General features: G+C 43.5%; 1 protein-coding gene across 10 annotated transcripts in view; it reads right to left on the reverse strand.

Moving 5' to 3' along the window:
- SGCD (sarcoglycan delta) overlaps positions 1-23,812 on the reverse strand; it is a 317,210-nt gene that overhangs the window by 107,679 nt on the left and 185,719 nt on the right. For all 10 annotated transcript variants that reach the window (XM_090151014.1, XM_090151008.1, XM_090151009.1 and 7 more), the window contains one exon: positions 19,419-19,604. In XM_090151014.1, the coding sequence (XP_090007140.1) occupies positions 19,419-19,604 (186 nt within the window). The remainder of the gene's footprint in view (positions 1-19,418; positions 19,605-23,812) is intronic.

A 23,812-nucleotide genomic window follows, 5' to 3' on the forward strand; every position in this document is an offset into this window, starting at 1 on the left:
AAAAACATTGAGGCTGCAGACCTCTGCAGCACGGATACTGAACAGATGTTTTCAACATCTATTTGCATTTTGAACTGAAATTAAAGGGCACAAATCTCAATGGATTTAAGATCTCTGCCAACAAATTGTGAATACTAACAAACGGCACCTAATGATCCATCAAGACAGGCGGTTTTCTAAGTCTTTTTTTGAGGGGAAGTAAAGATTTAACTAACAGAATGAAATAAAAGACAGAGAAGTGAAAAAATATCAAGTAATAAAATCAAGAACTTAAAACAGGATCTTAAACCCGAACTACAAAGCTTGACAGCTATGCAGAAGTCTGACAGCAGAGATAGGGTTTAATATTCTCTTATATGAGGGAGCTTTGAATCTCATTTAATTTTATCAGATTTAGAATCATTTGCTAGGGGCCAGACAGCCAACTAGTGTAAATCAGTTGAGCTCCATTAACTTCTACGGAATTACAGTTTCCAATTTACATCAGCTGAGAACCTTGCTGTTATGCTACTATTATTAGCTGCTATTTATAATGCAATCGTACCTACAGCCGTCATCTCCAAGATGTGGCTCAACAGGCTCTCTGACATTGCCTGCAGATATTGGAAGGCTGCTCCTCTACCCCACGTTACCCAGAACAGTACAGCTGAATCCTGCACTACTTCCTCCATATTCTACCATAAGGATCAGTCAGGCTGGAGACTACAAGTTAATATGAAATCTGTGCCTAGTTTTGCTATTATGTATAGATACATATCTAAACATAATAATTTCAGATCCAATAATAACAATACAAATAATAATGCATATTATTATACAACTGGTCTGTCTTTCAAATAATCTCATGATAGTAGGATTATGAAGAGAGGGAAAAAGGGCCAGAGGAGCAATGAGAGGTTATACAGCAGGCCAGCCATAGAGCTGAAGGGTGAAGGGAGCAACCAGCTGTGCAGGGTGACAGCAGAGACCCAAGTCTTTCGGCCCATGCAGTGAAAAGGGGCAGCACTAAGCTTAGAATTTCTGAGTTCCTGAAGTTGATGCCTGGGGAACATTCACACTAAAGAAATGTAGGACCTAACTAATGGGTCAAATTATGCAGCTGGCTGTCCTCCACGGCAGTGTTCCTTCAAGGACCTTTCAGTGCAGAAGACAACTGATTTACCTTGTGAAGGGCTGCAATGCTCCCTTTTGGCTATTTAGCAGATATTAAGGAACTCCCTTCCTTGAAATCAGACATTGGAACAGGCTGATAACAGAAATAGCTCCTCATGGCCATCTTGGGAATGCACACACGTTTTGATGCCTCCTTGTTTCTCAGTATTCATTTATTATAGATGTACATCCAACTCTGGCACTGTCCAAAGAAGGAACCATCTGTGCACACAGTGCCTAACCAGTCACAGTCCTTCACATTGTGTAGGGGATATTTTTCCCCTGACTCTGCAGGGTATGCAGAAACAAAGAAGGATATGTGACTGGATGTGTATTTGGTCCACTTCCTTCCTTCACTGCTTGACGTTCTCACAAAACCAAGAAGAGCTTTCTCTCACACCACCTAGATTCCTGCAGATCCTGTTTCTTGCTCAGATTTGTCTCCTATTTCTGCAACATGCTGTGAATGTAGACCCTCATCATAAAGTTGAAATCCCCCTCAGAGATGAACCAGGCTTTTCTCTGCAGTTTGGTACTGCTTGTTCCCCACATCCAGGCAGTGTGGGAGGATGGAGACCGAGATGCACAGACTTGCTAGGACCAGGAGGAGGTAGGCACAGAAGAGGCACCAAAGGAACTATCATTCCCATTAGCAAATGCAGCATGAGGCTCGCAATCTCACGGCACGATCAAAACTTTGCAGCATTTTTAATCAAAGCAGCCTGTGTTCATTCCCTGGTTAGCTCCTGTTTTGAAGCTGAACTTCCCTTAAGTTCAAGGGCTCAGGAAGAGAAATCTGGTTCAGAGCTTTCTCTTTTTTTTCACTTATGAACTCCTACTCACTAGGCTTCAATCTCACAAAGTGTTTAAGCTTATGCAAAGTCTCTCTGAAGCAAACGGGACTGTTCACACGCCTGAAGTGCAGTCCTTTGCTGGATCAGGGTGGCAGCTCACTCCTTGTCAGTCTTTCCGAGCTCCACGCATTCTGTTCAAACATTTTCTAAGGTACATGGGTTAGTGTTAAATATAGAAAGTCCTCTGTTCAGTTTTGCTTTCCAAGGCTGACACGCTGCTGAGTTGTGCAGCAGTGCTGAGCCCAGATCTGCAGAGCACAGGGCTGCTGCTGCTCACCACGCTGGTAACTGCTTGGAGGAAGGCACAAGGCAGTTCATCTCTGAACTCACGACTGCTAAGAGAAAGTTTTTTGGTAGGGACCAATAACTGGTACTTGCTTACAGCAAATATCACATGAGAACATCTTATTCTACTCCTGTCAATAAGTCAGGCAACTACAAATCCTGAGCTGTTTGCTGCTTTTTTTGCTGCTCTCTAGGAGCATGATTGAGAGCTCTGTATAGACTGATCAAGCAACCCATTAATATTTCACAGGTAGGCTCAGGTTGACTGGCAGTAATTATTCCACAGATTACTTTTTCATTTGAAGTGCAGCTGGTCATCCATTACTTTCTCCACAGCTTTGAAGGTCCAATAATTCCAATTATTTTTATCAACTGGAGACAGGTAAAGTAGCTCTGTGGAAATCTGCCCTGGACTAGGCACTGAGTGGGTGGGAAACTGGAAGCTCACCACCTTTACATGTTCACTTGTGAGAGCCAAGAATTGGTGCACAGTGACAAACTCCCTGATTTTCTAGTCTCAAACAGAGTATTTATTCTGTTTGTAATAACCTGGAGCTTAGCCTGTCCTTAAGCACCTGTAGCTGCTCAGCTCTCCTGTCTTCTACCTTACTATTGATGGACAGGACTGGACCATCAACTGGTTTCCATTCACACAGAAGCTAGCCAAGTCTATTAGGGCAGTTGTAGAGGGCTACAATGGCCAATCTTGTTCCTAAAGGCCATGCAAGGCCAAACCACCCATCTCATCATTAATGTAACAGTCTCAGCAGGAACTTGGGTTTTGAGTTTTGGAGAGCTGTGTGTGGCTGAATGAACACAAGAGTGACCATCTCACACTGAGGGTGGCTGTTGAATCCAGAGTTTGAAATGAAGGATGGCTTTCACAAGACATCATGACATGAATAGCCTATGTTGTTCAAAACAAAGACAGACTTTCAAGCTCTCCTACGTATCTTGCCAGCTTTCTCTTTGTGTACAGCTCCATAACATATGCTAGAGAGCTTGAAACCTGCAGCAGACTGAAAGGTGAAAGTCATACCAGCAGAAAGGGTTCACCAGAAAATTGGCAATCATATCCGGTCTGCAAGTATGCATTTAACACTGGAAACATTAGCTGGATTGAACCTGACTGCTGATGAGTTATTCTTCCTTGCCTGACTGGAAGGTCATAAACATCCCTGATATTAATGGTCTGGTGGAAGTCAAGGCTCCATGAGGATGAACTATTCTCTCCCCATTTCTCATCCACAGAGAACTTTCTGCTCCACTTGTTCAGCAAGCGGGCACTTTGAATAATGTGGGAAAATGCCACTTATCTATTCATTGGGTTCCTCTGTCTCACTGCTGCAGTACTGCCAAGTTTGCTTCAGGACGGAATTTTATTCCATATCTATTTTTCTTAATCTAAAGGTCTGTTTAAGAGATCTGTTCTACAAAATGATACTGCTGGTGCTCACTGCTCTGCTCTAAGAGCAGGTACGTTTATTCATCCCTTTGCTGGGAGCGAGATTGCTTCTCCTTGACTCAGTGGGAGGGAAACTTCTGCAATTTTTTCATGCCATTGCTTGAACATGTGCATTACAGTAGCTCCTCTTATGTTAGGACCAGCATAATAACATTAACAAAGTGAGGCTGTAGGGCTCTTCCTCTTCCCATTTTTCTGATTAAGTTCTTTCTTCTCCCCAGTGCCACCCACAAGAGACAGAATGTGTGTGCTAAGTACGCACTTCTCTATATCTGTGTTCTTCTACATACTTCTCACCACGTAACTCCATGCTGCACTAGACATAGGCATTGAGACTTCAGAGAGGAATGAATCCCAGAGGCGGATTTGGAGAAGTACATTTGGAATCTTCTCCAAAGATTGCATTGCGGTTCCAACCTCAAACCTACACTACTGAAGATGCTTGGGACTGCTCATACACTGCCGTGATGTGAGAACCTGAATTCTCCTACACAGCATCATGTGGAGAAATACCTTCCCTAAAGTGTGGAGGCATTTACAACCAGCAAATCCCAGCTTTTCGTGGGCAGGTATAGCACTTTCATGAATGCTGAACCGGATTTCCCACCTCAGTTGGAAGGCTGAAGACCCACTTTGCCCAGCGGAGGTGTGAAATAAATGACAGTCTTAGCTGGAAGCCAGGCTGTCTTAAGCAAGGCATCTGAGATTGTTCCTGCACAATGCATTCATTTAAAACACTTGCTATAAGAAGTGCCCTTATTTCAGCTCACTGAGTATGAAATACATGCATAACGTTCAGTAAAGTTACGAGAAGATAATTTTATTGCCTATAACATCCCGTCTTACTGAGTCCCCTAAGGCACACTCCATAATCCACCAAGCACAGGAGTATCCCAGCGGGTATGTCGACATCGCTACGTGACAAAAGAGCAAGAGAGAGTGCTGGGAACAGCTGGGAGCACTCCACCCTGCCATGCTCAGCTGTGCAGGGCTCTCCTGGGCAGCGAACAGCAGCACCTGCTTTATCCTGAGTGCAGCTGCTGCTGCAGGCTCCCCGTGGCCCCACCTGCCCCAAAAGATGCTTTCCAGATGCAGCCACAGGCTGAGCGCCCAAGCTTGCTATCTGGAGGAGCAACAGGTTCTGTATTGGGTGTCTGCTCATCCAAATGACCTCCTGGCTCTATCTGGGAAGCTAGTGCAATCAAATATTTAACATATTGAACGAGAGCACTCCCAGCTAAGAGGAATAGCAATTAAAGGCCTGCTGACTCATCATGTATGAAGTGATTCAGTAGGGAACAGAAATATTCTAAAGGAGTCAGATGTTGGCAGTGTGCTAGGCCAGGAATTCCTATCAATGACATCCCAAACAAGCTGAGGACAATGTTTGCTTAAAATCCCCACTGGGGAGCTGTATTGACAAGAGAGAAAAGGCAAAAGGAAAATGGGTATTTTGCAGTTTATAAAGAACACATCCCTCTATTCTACAATAAAGATGACAGAAGATGGCAGTGTTACAGTCCCAGGCATGTGCAACCTCTCTGTACACAGCAATTTAATATTCTGGAAAACATGCTTTTTCAGCTATCTCTGCAAGCTTACTCACTTCTATGTGCATACATCAGATACGTATGAGAGTATTATTATGGGGCCAATTTCTGCCCAGTGTCTGCAGGAAAAGGCATTATGCTGCTTGCTGGCTCTGAATCAATGCTTTGACTCTGAAGGAAGATGTGCCCAAGTCTGATCAAAGATACTGGACCTTAGGTCACATCTGATTTTGCTTGAACAGAAGACTGTGTAACCGCTGACTTAGCATAATGGCGACACTTGAGGAGAAAGGCTAGAAAGCAAATCTAAGCTCCAATAAACTCACAGATGAGTCTAATGAAAGTAAAAATGGACCTGCAGGCATCATTATCCACATGAACACAGCTGCTGTGAGCGCACAGGTTCTGTAAATATCAAGGCTATCTGAAGTGACAGGGAACTTTCTGTGTTTTATTGTCAGGAGACATTGAAAGTCAAAGAAATGGGCAAGTTCCTGTAACTGATGATGCTGAACAGGTTGATGTTCTCTACAGACAAGCGCATACAGACGCTCCCTGGTCAGCAGCAGAACAAGCAGCGGCACAAGGCTGAGTCCAAATCTTCCCAGTTACCACGTGGATACCAATCTCTTTGTTGCAAAACTGTTCTTAAAAGCAAGTAAATGCGTAAGTCAGAACAGGACTGGTGACGTACAGTTTACCAGCCATTCCTTTGGGAAACTGTCCCTCATGTCACCACGTGGTTTACTTCCCCAAACGTCACAGCAGAAGACAAATGAACTTTCTCACTGCAGTATCAACCGTGTGATTTACAAACCACATGGGCCAGCCAAAGCTGCTCTTTGCTCTCTGCTCTAAAATGTCCCTCCACTTCCTTTTCCATAAACCTTCCTGGTGGCTGGTAAACATCCCCACACAATTATCTACCTGTAGAAGCAGCCACCAGAGCAAGGTCACTCAAGGGAGCCCGTGTCTCTCAGTTCAGGTGTACATTTTTAAGTTTGACTAACCTTAAAGCGCCCCTTAAGCACATACCACTTCAGCCCTAAAATACATAATCATTAACGATTTAAAGCAGAAAGGAATTTAAGTGAGTTAGATATCCTGTAATGGGCCTTTTGACTAGGGCCATTAGGAACATTTTGGTTCAGTTCAGACGTAATTTATCATCCTGAGTGGAATTCACCTGAAAGGCAGGCAGCTTCATCTGCTCCTGTAGGTCTTTTCCTTAGGAAAATAAAGAAGAAAATAATGGAAAGAAAAAAAAAAAATCCATTCAGCTTTTCTGCTTTCCTATACAGCTTAAGGTTATGAATGCCAGACAGCTTCCAGTTAGGCATTTACTGCTGTCTTTAATAGCCAAAACCTATCAAAAACCTCCCGAGGCTAAATACAGAGGAGAGAGCAAAAAGTAATCATTTTATACTGCAATCCTAGCTAGGAAAAACCTGCTGAAAGGAAGGTTGAGGCGCTGCAGGCTGGTCTCCCTTCCCTTCCTAACTCACCAGTTAATTATGGCAATGCAGCCTGTAGGCACCTGGGTTCACCTGCAGCAGCAGCCAGGCTCACCTGGACCCCAGCGCTAATGCACTTCTGGATAGCAACAGTAAATAAGGAAAGGGCACAGCTTAGCTATTAAACGGCAACACAGGCATAAAATAAGACATTTCAGCATATAGATGTGATTCTTAGGCTGGTGTCAACTCATAGTGATGCTCCAGTTATTCCGTTCAATAGAAAGTCTGACAGCCTTCATAAGCATGGCTCATTCTTATATGGGGAATGTGTAAAAATGCTGATGCATTATGCTGTTGTATATAAACATGAAAAATAGCAAAGGTAAGCCAGGAAAGGTTTGAGTCTTTCAGGATTTAATAGAAAAAATATCCAGCCATCTTTCTGAATGATTAGAGAAAATTACATCTCTATCAAAGAACTGTGAAAGGTAACAAAAAGCTGCAAGGATGGACACATTTCTGATTCACTCAGGAGCACCATTTCTACAAAGCCACAGTAACTTTGTTGCTCTCAAGTTTTAAATGTTTTTTCCTATGCAGATGAGCACAGAAAGGGATTTAAACGTGAAAGACATCTGAAATACAAAAACACCACATTCTCACTTGACACCACAAACAGACATGTATTACCTCTCTCCACTCATCATATTTTACTAATGTCCATGCCACCACATTTCTTCATTACAGCACACGGTCCATCCTGGCACTTTACAGCCAGGGAAAGAACTGCACTGAAGCAGGAAGGCTCACCCCCTTGATTATACCAAGATGCTGTGTGATGCCTCACTTGGCATGGCTGTGCATGATTTTTAGTGGAACTATGGTCAAGAAAAACAGGAACTTACAAAGAACAAGTCCATTGGACCTCCTGATCGCTTTTCTATAGAGCACTGCTGGACTGCGAGGAAGGGAACGTGCACTCTGACACTATGGCTGATCAAAAACTTCTAAGAACTCCAATTTACCCATTAAAACTCAGTGAAGACAACTGTGATCAGATTCCTTCTCCACAGGATAAAAAAGGAGGTGCAGAAACATAAACTGAGCAAAAGACCATAGTAATAAAGCACATACCACATCCCCTGACACCATCCCCATGGCACAGAGATGACGATGGGGTACTGCCACAGGACTGCAGCTGGAATGCAATTGCAAATACTGTGCTCCCATTTATTTTTTTTTTTTTAATCATTTTAAGGGATTTTCACAGGGTGCAGGCAGCTCTGGTAACTGATTAGTGTTTATTGCTAGGACAATTCGTAGAGCTTCTATAAGCCAGGAGGAGTCATGCTGGGAGATCTGCTTTCTGCTCTAAATATAGCAGCACAAGAAATGAAATCCAAGTGGCAGATTTCAGTGGGATTTCCCAGGGAGAAATGCACTGCACACATGGCTCATTAGAGACCTTTAAAATACAAACAAGAACTACAGATTGCACCAATGCAATCCCTTCCCTGTGCTGTTACTGAAAACATTTTGGATGAATGGTGGTCATTTCCCCATCATGAATCTCATCATCTCTCTACGCTTTCAGTATGTATTTCAGACAGCTCATCCAATATGAACATCAGTGATAACCAGCTGAGCTGTAAACTCAGCCATTCAACTTCACATTTCTTACCGCATGGACTCACTTTAAGAAGAGGAAAAGGGAGAAAAGCCAAGTACAACAGACCTATTTACTATCACTTACTGGGATGCATGAAGAGCTGGTCCCCAGTTATAGACTCCTGTGACATTTTCCAGAGCTGGGCTGCTGTTTCAGAGCAGAGATCTCCAGCTCTTTTCAGCCACCTCTGCGTACAGAGCTCTCTCGACCCCTTTTCTGTGTTCTGCAGTGCATAAATTCCCAGTGTCCACATATTTGTCTTAAACTGACACACCTAACAGGTGAGTGAAATCCATTTAACATGTCAACCTATAGTCTATCACTAACCTAAAGCAGCAACAACAACAACACCAACAGCAAACCAGCCGGGGTTACACTTCTCTTTCCATTTGCCCAGATACTGCCTATATTTCAAAGTTTACAACTCTCTTCTTTGTAGTCTGCCTCCGGAGCCACTGATTCCCCTCTCATCTATACCTGTGTAACCCAGAAGCAATGCCACAGACTGATAGCCCTGTATGAGGAGAGCTGAGCCATCCATCAAGTGCCTGGCTACTCCGTATTTATTTAGCATAGTCTGCAGGCAACAGGAAATTAACTGACTTCCCAGCTCCAGGCTCCGACCTCACCTGCAGAACAGATCTTTTACCCCAAAGTGTGAAACTCTTCCCTCATACGGAATGCTCCTGTAGTACAGACCTGCAATGCCTTTCATTCTGGTGACTTTCTTATTTGGATGTGGAACGTAGCCATGGTGCTGTTCCTATGGGCTCCCAGCATCACGTACAACAAAGGTTTCATTGTGGCCTCAGGCTCCCTGTACAGAGTACTGTTATCTCAACCCTGAACTCCTAACAGCTCCTCATTCTCATTTAAAGGAATGAAAGGACTGACTAGGCAAACTACTGCAGACAAACTTCTATTAGAGGAAAGGTGCAGTGGCAAGAAATGTGGCTCCGCTGGGAAGAAGAAAGAAATTAAACATCTGCTTTCTAACACACAGGATTTTTCTTGTGCGATGTATGACAGTGAATCATTTATAATACTAGCAAAGACAAATACCTTTGGTCAATAGGTTTTGACAAGTAACTTCAAATAAAGATGAAATTTGCTTTATAATCTACACTTACTGGTGGTGAACTGAATCATCCTTCCTTCCAGACAATGCGGTTTTCTGTAAAATCACAGCAGAATTGTTAAGATCCACCTAATCTTCCTCTAGCCCAGCCAGGAGCTGCTCAGCTTGGCGTGCCTCCCCTTCACAAGACTCAAAGCTTTGCTGAAAACCTAACAAACTCATCTGATGACATGCTTCCATAAATAAGACCTTCATTCCGCAGTAGTGTGTGTGCACAAATATGTAATTAGCAGGAATTCCTTTTCTAACATGCACGAGAAGTAAATATTGTAAAAGGCATTTGATTTCTTAGTTTCCCAGAATGAAGAGCTTCAATGCCTTGTTTGGAAGGACAAAGTATTTCTTATCAGAAACAATGCCACCTTACTAAATAACCTCAATCAAAATCAGCACCTACACACACCTACATGGCTCGCGCCTACATGAAATACATTTCAGGGCACAGCATACATAACTAAAACACCCTTTTCCCCCCAAAATAAACAGTTGCTATTTGTCAACATGTTTGCTTGCTAAAAAACATCAGAGAGAGCTGACTAACAATGATGTTTCCATTTCTGACTCGTATAGCTCTATGAGGTCACTACAAAAGATTTCAGAGACATTTTATGTGTTTTACTGCATATTAACGAGAGCTTGTGTGATGGACAACGTAAGAACACAGGACAGCAGAATGTTTTTCAACATTCATACCTTCGGCATGGAGAACAGATAGCAGAAAATGGCCATACCTGCTGCTGCAACATATACTCTAATTCCTGTCGTGCCTGTTTTCAGATCTGTAATAGAAGAAGGGACTTTAATAGAGCAGAGGGTGCAAGCAGAGTGACTGTGCTGCCAGAAGGGGCATGAAAACACTGAGAGAAGTAATTAGGCAGAATGCACGATTCGAGTGCCACACACTCAGTGTCTGAGACACTGCAATCTCATGCTTGCCTTAGGCACAATGTGCACTGGGCTCACTGGGGCAATGCAGCGATGTGGAGCACTGGCCATCCTCAAAAAGGTTTCCCAGTCCCACTCTCCAATGTTGACACCAACTGCCAGACTGCAAACATAACATGAAGAGGAAGATCAACTTCCTTCAACAAGAATGCACAGTGCCCCTTTTCATAAACACACCACAAGCCTGGCTTTTGAGTAATTAAATTGAATTTTAGCTGGTTAAACCACAGTGAGGAATGTTTCACTGGGTTCCTCAGTCACCTTCACCGCACAAGGATAAAATAATTTTGAGACCCTGTGTGTGGGAGGAACTTTTTTTTTTTTTTCTTTTTCCTGTGGTGGGGCAGAAACTCTAAAGACTTCCATTAGAAGCAATTACTGGAGATGTAGAGGCTTCTCTGAGGTTAAGCTGCCCTTCATTTTCTCAAGAGAAGCCTTTAATTAAATGCAAATAATCACAAATTTCATATAGTAGATTGCCATAATTTCACTATTAGTTACTGGATCTCATTTAAAAAAAGGAAAGAGGTGGGCAATAGTGCTTCGTGGATGAGAAGTAATGAGAACTCAAGGGGTCAAAGCTGAATTACCTGTGCAAATCTATTCCTCTCCTATAAATCTGTCTGCAACCATATCATTTCAGTGTTAACAGGTTGTCCTTCATGCAAGTGCACTGGAGTGTAGTCCCATAGAAACTTGGGCCTCAATACAAATAATTACCTCACTCCATCTTACCATTGACCACAGCAGCGAAGGCAGGATGGGTAATGGGGAAGATGTAATTGAAGTGGAAATGGCCAGAACTAAAATGTAAGCTGTGATGAATTCAAATGGTATATTCAACTCATCTCCATAGCAAAGCTCTGGAAGAACAGGCACATAGAATGGCAGCATCCAGCAGCGAGTACTTCAAAGACATTTATCAAATCAGGGATGGGAATATATAGCAGAAAAGATGCATCCAAGAACAGAAGAGATAACACAGTGTCTGCAGAGGGAAGGGGGAAGCTGCAGTCCATAAAATCACAGGTTCGTAATTTTGTCCACAGAACTGTTCAGGCTTTAGAACAAGTTCTCAACACTGTGTAAGGTAAATCATAGAGCCGTTTGAGTTGGAAGGGCCCCTTAAAGGCCATCTGGTCAACTGCCCTGCACTGAGCAGGGACACCCACAGCTCCACCAGTGCTCAGATCCCCTCCAGTCTGACCTTGGGTATCTGCAGGGATGGGGCACCACCACCTCTGTGGGCAACCTGTGCCACTGCCTCACCACCCTTATTGCAAAAAAACCCTTCTTCCTTATATCCAATCTAAATTTCCCCTTTTTTAAATAGGGTAAATGCATGCAAATGTAGGAAGTATATGCTACTTTCTTCTTACTCCCCTTCTTTAGTTTAATCAGACACACATCAGAGCCAACCACAGAATCACAGAATGGCTCAGACTGGAAGGGACCTTAAAGATCATCAAGCTCCAACCCTCTGCAGTGGTCAGGGCTGCCAACCACTAGATCAGGTTGCCCAGGGCTCCATCCAGCCAGCAGCAGTGAGCCTGCAAACTGGAGCTCTGTGCAGAGCCTGAGTTTCTATTGCTCTGTGCTTTGCAGTGGTGGGAGAGCCACCTCCAGCCCCATCTTACAGACTGCAACACCAAACAATAAGAAAGAATTTAAGCAGCTTTCTGAAAAGCTGATGGCTTTCCAGTTCCAGGCCAAGCTGGAAAAGACGTGCAGGCTCCACCAAGCAGCTCCTCTGCCTGAAGCAATCACCAAGAAGAGGTGCTTCAGAAAAATTCTATTTTTGTTAGAGAGATGGCTGTTCGGTTTTCAAAGCTGAGAAGGTCATTGCTCTCTGCCATGCAGAGAGTTCAGGAGAGTTGTCAGAAAGCTCAGAAAGTAAAAAAAAGCAAAAACAAAAACACGCGGAACAAGGGAAGAAGGGGTGGAGAACCTACTGCACAGATCAGCCCGGTACATCACTTCTGTGTGGCTTCCCAAATTAAATCATTTCTCCTAATGTACTGCGAGAATATGGGGAGGGATCAGATTGTGAGCTATTCAGAGGCCTAGCTGATTATCAGCATTTTAAAAGCGAGCTTGTTTTTGTTCTTCCTCCCATTTATAATAATACCTTTTACGTGTTCTCTAAGAGACAAATCTCCTTCTGCTTCAGAACCACTAGGCTGAAGATCTTTTGTTGGCGCTGAGAGGAAATATCTTATTTCTTCAGATGAAAGAGAAGCTGAGAACAATCCTCTCCAGAGGGAGGTGGCAGAAGTGGGATCTGGGATCGAGAGTTTATGACTCATTTCCCTGCACAGCCCACCGCATCCTCGCTGCTTGCTGGGTCCTGCAGGGATCAATGGCATCGCAGCCATAAACCCAATATGCTCGAGATATTCCTGTCTCCTGAATACTTACATCTCTTCAGAGGTTTTCAATATGATACGTGGCTTAAAAACAACAGATACGAGAGAGCTGAGAGCTCGTACACTGAGATGGAAGCACAATTGCACGAGCCTCGGTTCTTCACAAAAGCCAAACCACCAAAATATTTGAGGGAAAAGGGCCACCTACCTCCATAACAGGCTGTATGCTGCAGCCTGCCTTGTGCAATAGACAAAGAATAAAAACAAAGAATTACCTAATGACTGCTACTTAGCACACACCATTTGGTTTAGAGGTACCGGTGGAAGGCTCGCCATCTTTTTCACTTCCATGATATATCTGTAAGCAAACCCGATGTCATGGCACCAGAAGAACTCAGAGGTTTAGCAGAGAGTACAGACAGTGAGAAAAAAATATGGGCTCGTTTCATCACTGTGTGCTAACAGGAAGATGAAGGTCTTAGGTGCTTGTGCTGGCTGAGAGGATACGCTATTAGGATAATAAAACTGACATATAGTCAGAGACTGAGTTTTCAAAGGTGCAGCACTGGAAGAAATCGATGCATTGTAACTTAGCAAGTGATCAGGACCAGAAGCCTAACACTGCAGGTGATGCAACAGTAGAGGAACTGACCTTGCAACAACATCCTGCAATATCCTATTAGAACTGTTTTATTCTGAACTCCCAAAGAGAGAAGCTGAAATAGCAGAATAAATATCTTTAAAGGATATATAATCCCAATTGCTTTTAATGCAGAAACAGAAACTTCAAGTCTCTGAAAATAGCGTAAGAAAAGCAAAACATTATTTTTTAAATCTGAAAAGAAGGTCATTTGAATCTGGGGTACAAAACCACAACTAAAAAGCATTATAATTAACGATAGATCCACTGTAGGCAATGCCAACATTTTCACTGCATCCCACAGGGGTAAGGATTTAATCCATAGAAACTTCTTCATTTAACAGTACAGTCACTCACAGCACTGCTGGTTCTGTCAGATCCCTACAAGATTAACAACTTTATATCAGAAGATGTAGTCCATGTGAATGAGAATAGAAAGGAGAGACACAAAGCTCTGGGGTAATGAGGGTGATCTAGAAACAATTACTTGTTTTATAAAAGGAGGAACATGAATTAAGATGGAAAAGTGCACAATTCTTTGTGTGTGAAGGAGAATGAGGAAAAAAAAAAAAAACAGGAAGGGTATAGCAAAATTAATTCTAATTCTAAACAATTTAGCTGACCAATTAGAGCTGCACTACAAAGCAGAAGCTGAGAAGCAAAGCAGATTTATTTCCCATGTTGGCTTTAGAATTGCACCTAAAAAGACCCCAGAGAAATCATGAAAAGGGAATGTAAACTGCACAGTCATTATATTCTGAGGCAATTTTTAATTAAAAAAAATTAGAACAAAGTCTGTTCCTTTAAATCATTAATAAAAGAATCCAGCCTATTAAGCAGATGAGCTTTCTTAACTCTAATCCATCTTTACTGCTGCGTTATTACCCAACTGTTTTCCTGTAATTAAAACGTGGCAGGTAGTTTACACACAAGAGGGAGTAATTGTATTGGAAATAACTGTTCATAACCAAACTTTAAAAGCATATTTTTCGTACAAACTTCTAATAAAGAAAGCAAGATAATAATGATATTTAGCACTTTTGCCACCCACAGCAGCATTTTGTCTCTAAATCGTTAGCATTTTATTCAGCAATGCTAAAATACACCCCTCAAGCTATGAAGATAGCCTATCAGTCATTTGTTCCTACTCAATTAAAATTAAAAAATACAACCGAACCTTATACTAAAGGATCCCAAACTGTGTGGCACTAGAAAGAGAATTTGAATGCACTGTAGGAACCACCCTGAACTCAGTCAGATCAGGACAGGAAGGGAAGGTCTCCTTCTCTCTGCATCCCAAGGGAGATGGAGTGAGCCAGGTCATTGCCTGCCCATATCTTTGAGGCACTGTCTCCAAGGTGCATGCTCAGGTGGCATAAGCATTATGTGTGGGTTTGCTCAGATCTGAGTTTGGAGGAAGCTGTTAGCTTTTGTTCTCAAACAGCCTCCTGAATACCAAAGCTGCAGAATAATTTCCTTACAAAGAAAGAGTCAAAGACTTTTCTATAGATTTTGCTTTGCATTATTCTTAGAAAGCAGTTCTCCAGGAATTTCAAACCTTGCAAGCCAACTTAGGGGAAATTATTTATTATTACACATAGTCTGGCAGTATGTGGCAATATATGGGACTGCAGGCTGCTGTACGCAAGCAGCTTCTGTTCCAAAGAACATACAATTCAAACTGGGTGGACAAAAACACCGTGTCAGAGATCAGAGACCTCAGTGGTTTGATTGGCAGATGAGTAGGTGGACTGCTGCCATTTAAATACAGCCCCAACAGATCACAGATACTCAGTGTATCGTAGGCAAGTACTCTACAATGTGTGCTCATGTACAGAGTCACAGGCAATCCCACTGCTAATGACTTGCATCACTAACCAAGCTAATGCAGCTTGACCATAAAGAGTAAGACCATTACAAGCTCTGGTTCAATTCCTGTAATTAGATTGGCACCTACAAACCTTGAGGGGCTCAGCTGAGCTCTGTGAAATATGTAGGATACAGCTCAAGCTGCCCCTGACCTGCAAGCTGAGAGGGTGAGTCACGTACACAGCCCACAGGCATTCATGTTTTCTCCCCACATCCATTATGTGTAAACCACATACTTTTACCACGCTTGTCCAAGATCCAAATGAGCTGGAGTACCTTTACCTATACATCATCAGAAAGTTTAATGCTGGATCACAGTTTCTACTTCAATTAGGTTAGGGCACCTTCAGCGGGCATTTGGGTTTCAACCCAAATTGGTGGCATCGGTCCAGATTCATTCTGTGGTTTGGCTTAAAATTCAAAGTAAAGTTTAGAGGTAGCAACCTCCGCAGAGCTTCCTGCAGCACAGCTCTAATGCAAATGAACTGGATAAATGGACCTGACTGTGTGAACCAGCTGTGGAACAGGCAGATGATATTTCGGGTACCCTCCAAGTCTGTTTTTCATACAGCTTGTGCCGGGTAAAATCATTTAGAACAAATCGAGGATCAAATACCACGCAGGGACTGAGTGACTGCAGTATGGCACAGACCTGGCTGTGACCAACTGGCCCCATGCAAATACAGCAACACTTTGACAGCCCCACTTAAGAAGCAACAGCCACACTTAAACTTACGCCTCGAACATTCAGATTAAAGCAAAACCAGAATAAATTAGTTATGCCTTGCTCATTAAAAGCCACAGATTGGAAGCTTATGCTTTGATTTCACAGGAGTTTCCTCCCTGAGCATGTCACAGGGCACGCAGAGGGGAAAGGAAGGGAGCGAAGGAAGGGAGCTCAGGGCTGGCCATGGAGTGATGGGTGCTGCCCAACACGCTGTACAAACTGCATGAGGTGGTGGTTTTTTTCCTCTAAAATGGACTCGCTTCCTCCCCTCCCTTCTCCACACCCCATTATAAGCACTTAAAACACCCCCGAGTTTTCCTGAGCAGGTTTGCTGGGCTCATTAAGATACACTGAGCACTTACTGGCTTTAATGAGCACTCATTAAATTCCGGTAAGTGCCAGGACCATCCTGTGGAGCTGAACAGACTCAGGTTCTGGGAGAGATCAGGGGTTGGGAAGATACTGGAAGCATTACATTTTCCACAACAACAAAACTATAAAACTTCCCCCTCCTTTCTTCGCCTTCTTTTCTTGCTCTGCAAGCACTGGGGTAACTCAGACCTGCTAAGCAGCAGCTATTGCTTACTGACTGCTCAAATCATTTCCCCTGCCCCAGAAGGCCTCTCAGCTCCTCTTATCAGAACAGGAACAAATTAAAGATTTTGCGTATTTGCATCTCCTCATTTGAGAATATTCGTACGTTTGTTATTTAGAGATAAAAGTCTGCTTCTAAAAATTCACTTAGCGCAGTGATTTCCTCAGCCGCAGGGAATGGTGCAGGAGGAATTGCAGAGCAGGATCCAGAGCAGCTGGCGAGGCGGCAGCAGAGCAGCAACATGGGCTCAACGCTCATCAGGATCGCCAACCATTTCCAAGGACCTGTCTGCTCTATTCTTAATAATCTGATCAGTCACATCATTCGGTCCCAACACAGCACAGTAGCGCCATAACTGTAAGCAGGAGGAGTCTCAGATGTCTGCTGGGCTCCTACCACTCTTACAGTGGGGTCTTTACCAATCCCAGCTTGCAACAACCGAAACTGGTTGTACTCTGCAGGTCCATATTGGAGGAAGCAACCGGCTGCCTGGAAGAGACATCTCCTTCTACCAAAATGCATCTCCACGTCTCTTCTCTGCAGTTCTTGCCCAAAAACTGGTAGTTGCGCTTGGACAGGTAAATGCCTTGAATTCTTGTCACAAATATGCAAATAATTCCTACCCATTTAGTAACAGATCTTTTCCCAGAGGTGACCGGAATGAGAAATCCCTCCTCGAGACATTTCTGCTTGACTGAACACAATCTTTTGTGTTATGGCACGCATCTCACTATTGCTCTACATCCATACAGCCATAGAATGACTTAGGCTGGAGGGGATCTTTAAGATCAGCTCTTCTAAGTCCCCTGCCATGGGCAAGGCTGCCAATCACAAGAGCAGGCTGCCCATCCAACCTGACCTTGAATTTTTACTTTACAAACTAACACAATTCAAGATCAAAGAGACAAGGTGCACACCTCTTACATGCCCTGTTCTTATGTTTATTTCCCACTGGCTGTGTCAGAGATATACATCCTGACCAGCATGCCCACACCTGTATATATCACAAAGCAGTTCCCACTGCAGTGCTACAGTTGGTTTTTCATCCCCCAAAGCTGTTCAGCACCTACTGACATGAAAACATACAAATTAGCTAAAAACAGACACAAATATACTTTATACTGGATTAATTCCCAGTGAGTCACAGAGAGTGAGTGACTATTTAAGGAAACTGAATCAGACAAGAACTTGAAGACCAGCGCATCCCTGAAAAAGCCAGCATACAGGCTAGGGAGGAGACAGCTGCTGGAAGGAAGAGGTTTTAATCTAATGACCATATATGTCAAAATGGCATCAATTTCATAAAAATAAATAACTGGTCGGGTTAAGAATTAACTGCTCCAGTTTGGCTCACTCTTTCATCCACTCACAGCTTTTAGAGGATTACTGTTTTATAATTGCTTGCTCTCTAAGCATACATGCATCACAATGATCTGCACACCTTGACAGCAAACCAGTTAGAGAAACTAACTCAACATGTTCCCCTGCCACAGTACTTTGTCTGCTGGATACAGTAAGTCAGAGATTGTTTACTCAACTTCTCAAGGCCCATTAATGACATAATGCTGGACACAGCTGTTCAGGGCTTTGCAAGACCAAAGCAGAGAAAGAAATGCTGGGAGACTTCAAACACACTATTCGCATCAGAGCCTGGCTGGGAAAGTCCTTGAAACTGATTTGGGTGATTTTAACCTTACAGCTCTCTCATGAAGTAAATCCAGGATTAAAGCCTCAAATTTAATTTCTCCCGAAGATCCTAATGGACCTAAAATCGCTCCACCTGACCAGGGTGGCAATGACTGCTTTGAAAAAGGGGACATAAGTCATTTCACTTTCACTTTGCTTGGCCAAATTATCTACTGAAAAGCTAGGGCCTGCCTTACATGCTAGCACTTGAAAATAGGGTGTGCCTGGTTGATCATGTCCTGATCACATTGAGCAAGGGAAGAAAAGCTCACTCAGTAATAAAAGGCACCCTATGTTGTGCCAAAAAGTCTGAGCTGAGCTTAAGTGGACATTCCAGGCCCAGAAGGCACCACCTATCCCTATGCAATCTATTTCCCATTGCACACCCACATTTTTCCATGCTCAACCCCAGCTCAAGGGAGGCAAGGATGAGATCCACCTGAATGCCACACCCAGAGAGCCACTGCAGGAATGTTTCACCCTGCAGCTCCCTGAAACACATTTTTATGTAACTTCCTTTAAGAAAAAGGCAAATCGAGTTTTGTAACTGCTCAGCCACGGAGAAAAAGCAAACAAAATGTGTAAGAGAAAGGCTCAAACTCATCCCCATCCCCCAGTTAAAAATAACCTCTTTTATTAATTTTAAAATACTTTATAACTGAATTTTGGGAGGCTTTATATAAATACATTTGTGTACATATTATATAAATACAAATACGTGTGTGTGTGTATGTATGTGTGTATGTATGTATATATATAGACAAGATCGGAGGAGGAATGTGATTCATGATGCTGAGCTGATTTCCCAGCCAGGCAGTCCTGCAGACAGCCCTAAGAGTCATCCTCCAGCAGAAAAAAAAAGCGGATTGTTGGATAAATTTGCTCCTCCCTGTTGCAGCAGCTATCCACAGCAATTATACCACCCCATTATTGAAGCCATATCTAAATTCATGTGCAGAGAAGCGACCATCACCCCCCATTACCTTCCCCCCATCTTTTAGGGTAACCCCTAGGACTTACAATTGTGAAGTTCATAACCTTCAGAATCCAGATGGTCATAGCAAGGTTCACCAGGATTAAAATCATTAGGAGCAGCACAAAGAAATAGAGGCATCTCTTCCTCCAGCCATAAATCCCGACTTTGTATACTTGGGGCCCTTCCGAGGTCTGCATGGTGCTCCTGTGTGCGTATTGCTCCTGAGGCATCTGAAACAATCACACAAAAATAAGAACGCGGATTAAGCAGCAAGACAAATCCGATGATAAAAACTGCTAAGGGTTTGTGTCTGTGCCTCTTTGAGGTTTGTGGAGTTTTTGTTCTTCCTTTTCCTCTCAGAGTTTACCAGCTGGGCAGCACCTCCTCCAGTACCTTAGTTCTGCATTATTTTCCTTGCTGCTCACTGTATGCAGTAACACACCATAAGAGAATTTTATGCATTAGATGTATATATACATTTATAAATACACATAAGCACACTGTCTAAAAGTATCCTATGGAGATCACTCTCAAGTGACTCTCCTCACCACCCCAGGTTTTGCAAGGCTGGCACTCTAGGGCCTCGAAGGATCCGGAGGGGAAAATTCTGCATGCGTTTGGTAAAAGCAGTTGAGTTCAGCAGTTTGTTTTGAAGATGCAATATTACTTCGCAGAGGCTTTAATTCAACAAAAAATCACCTCAAATAAAATCACTGCTTCCAGACAAAGAAAAAAAAAAGGCAAAGGGGAAATGTCTTTTTCTCCCCTCCTTTCTTAACTGAATAAACGCGAAACACAAAGTTCTCCTAAAATAATGCCCCAAATATCTCCACGGATTTAACAAGGATGCCCTGGGAAAGCCGACATGGCGTGGCAGGACAAAGCGAGACCAGGAGAGAGGAGAGAATGAAGGAAACTCGGCACTGAGGAGAGCAGAAGGGCTGTGCAGCATGGCAGCATCCTCAGGACAAGTTTGGGTTTTGCATCCTGGTCCCCAGCTTGCTGCTGGCAGTCAGGGGTCTGGCTGCCCCTCTGCTGCTAAATGGCACTGCAGCCAGTGGGGACGGAGGGCAGCAAATGCACTCAGGGTTGTGCTTATGGAGGCAGATTTTGCCCTATAAAAGTATTCATCACCTTCCTGCCCTTCACTTTGGGTTGTGGAAAGTCCCTTTCACACGCTTCCCCCAGGCGTCAGTTTCTTACATCGCCTCTAATAACGCGCTGTCTGCTGAGCATTCAGCATTTAAGACTCTAGGCAGACAAAAAACCACCAGACACATTTCTGTGCTACCGATTCAACATCAGGGACTTCTCCCTCAGAATACCTGGCATCACTGTCAGCATTCAGTGAATTACAGAATTCACAAAACAGGAGGAAACAACGCAAGCTCCTCTCTGCGGGAGTGTGATCCAGAAGGGCAGAACAAAACAATGGTAGAAATGAGATGCTCAGTGACACTGACTTGTGCTTGTTTGTTTACCATTAGTCTCAGGGTTTTTTTCTTACTTCTAGGCAAATGTGCAAACAGCATCTAATAACAGCGTGCGGTGGGCGGCAGTGCAGAGCCCATTGCAATAGAAGTGTCAGTGGAAGGTGATTTTCTCCCCAGCACAGCTCTTGTACTAGCAGCATTGCACTCGCCATGAAGTTAGCACTTTCTCTTTGTTGCCCCAACACTGAAGCCCACACACTTGAGACAGGGGCTGCCTAAAGATCCGGTAACCATTTTTTCTTTTCCCTTCTACACTTTGTAAACATTTTAGCAACTCTGGGAGTGCTAAGATGTGTGTTTGCTAACACAGGTTGCTGTTATCAGCCACAGCTAGGGGATCAGACACCTCTCCCTTCCTCCACCAGCTTTCATCATTGCATTGAAGTGCAGCCTCAGGTGCTAAGCAAGTCAAATCAGGCTCTAAATTCTCCTCAGATGCCTGTCTGTATGTGCACACATAAAGCAAAGCTGACTAAGCAGCATGCTCAGAACAGCCATGCTCCTGCACAAAAGTGGGATCCAAAAGCAACCTTCCTCCGGAGGGCAGAGGATCCCACCTCCGTCCTTCTCCTTCAGCAGTTGCATCCATCCCACACACTCAAAACTCATAGCAATGGCTGAAAAACAGATTTTAAAAACAACCATAAACACAGTACTCCTATCACTTTCCTCTCCGGTCTCGGAACCCTTGCAGTTTTAGGAACTTTTCCTCTTATATCCTTTGGGCAACATTCCACCAAGCACACCAAAGAGGTTGGATGCTGCACAACAGCACAGTGCTGCTGGTTTTTTCAGGGTTCTCATCTGGTCTAAAAAACCAGACGAGGTGGCCACAAGCACGCCTTACTCAGAACCTCAGAGCATGTGAATATCTGCAACATTACTTAGAGAAAGCAGCCATACTCTGGGGAGGAACCAACAACTGCACGGCAGATAGGATCTTCTTACTGTGGCCCACCTCAGTCAATTCAGCCAACTTGTACTAGAAGTGCATCACAAAAGGAAGGTGTGACATAGAATCATAGGAAAAAACCACTAAGATCATCTAATCCAATTCCAACACACCATGCCCACCGACCACGTCCTTGGTACCACATCTCCACAGCTCTCAAACACCTCCAGGGACAGTGAGCCACCACCTCCCTGGGCAGCCTGTGCCAATGCATCTTTCTGAGATGAAATTTTTCTTAATATCCAACCTTGAACCTCTGCTGTCTGTATTAAAGAGCAGCCTTCTATGGTCTAAGGGTCCTCACCATAAAGCACTTCTGTTCAGACCCATGGGGTATCTGCCCACACAGCCAAGGCAACCCTGAGCTATTAACAAAAGGAGCAAAGCAAGTTGCTCACAGCAGATCCAGTTTGGTCTTCACTGCTATTTTGCTCCCAGATGCTAAGTCAGCAACTGTAAACTGGGGAGGGCTTTGCAGCACAGTGCTTGTGCCAGAAGAGAGGAGCCATGGTACAAACACATGCACTTGGAGAAAAACAGACCCCTACACAACTGCAATCACTCAGCTTCTGTGCGAGGGGAAATCTTAAAAAACAATAAATTACGATTTCCACTACCTAAGGGAAATTATAACAACAACTACTGTACAGTCACAGATTTTATTGCCTAATATTTTAACAGGGGATCCTGGAGAGCACATATTAAATGCAGCATCTCTCTTGGAGAAAACGAATAAATTGCATCTCCAGCAGTCTCAAATCATGAAACAAGTCTGACCAATAAGAAATAGTCTGAAATACTGAGCACAAAATATCTTATTGCAAAACTTGTTTATTCTCCCCTTTGCTCTCTCTTTTTTTTTTTTTCCTTTTTTTCTTTTTCTTTTTTTTTTTTCTTCCCCACTTGTAACCGCTAGAGTGGAGAAAATGCCAAATCCAACTGAGGCAAAACTTTGCAGACATCAAAAGAATTTATAGGAACGGAACATAACCACAAAAAGCAACTTGGATCCACACAAGAGCCTCATTTTGAGAATTTCTCTTGTTCAAATAAAATATTTAGCTCACAGCTGCCCTAACAGTGATAGAGCAACTAAAGCACTGCAACGCGCATCGTGAACATGACCTAGTAATACGGCATAAATTTATAACAAGAAAACAACATGGGAATCAGAGATGGGATGCTGTTTCCATATAAACTCTCACACAGCTACACTTGAAGCAATATAGGATCTCTAGCAAGCCCTTCCCCTCACCCATGACCACCAAAAGAAAAGCTCATGTCTGTCGTTCTCCAGCAAGAGAAGAAAGGATAATGGACATTGAGTGCTGAGGTGGGCTAAACAAATGTGTAGAAGTTGGGCTGTAAGGCACCTACGTAAGGAACAAGCTGCACCCACTGCCAGTAATCTGTTCTGTGGGGGACAGAGAAGTATGCTAGTCATGATTTCTATTTTGGCACATTCTTCTGAAACATTATAATGATATAGGCAGCAAATTAGGCACCACAAAAGCAGTATTACTGTGAAAGGAAAACCAGTGGTTTCATTTGCAGAGCACCCGTTCCTTTTCAATTACCGACCTGAGGAGAAAGGCCGCTAGCTGCTTAATGGGGTATCGTTTTTTTGCAGGAAAACATTATAAATGGTCACTCAAACTCGTAACAGCCAACAACCAATGCTGAAACAAATATAGTAGAAATTGGAAGGAGGAGCACTTCTTCCAAAAGTCAGAGCTGTACGCGTCCGCCTGCCATGGGAAGGCACATGTGCACCATACTGGTGCGCCACTACTGCACGTACAGCATGAGAAATGCTGCCTGCCAGATCCTCGCAGTTTAGCCACAGACAGCATTACCATGACTACAAAAGCAAAGCCTAGCACCCAGGTAATTTGCCAAGGAATAAGTTTTTGTAGAATAGCTGTGGCATGGCTGGTGATGGGCTTTCCCAACCCTAAAGGTTCTATGATTGTGTGCGCAGAAAGCCTCTCGC

Source organism: Phasianus colchicus, chromosome 15 (assembly GCF_987193195.1).
Source record: "Phasianus colchicus chromosome 15, bPhaCol1.hap1.1, whole genome shotgun sequence".
NCBI lineage: Eukaryota > Metazoa > Chordata > Aves > Galliformes > Phasianidae > Phasianus > Phasianus colchicus.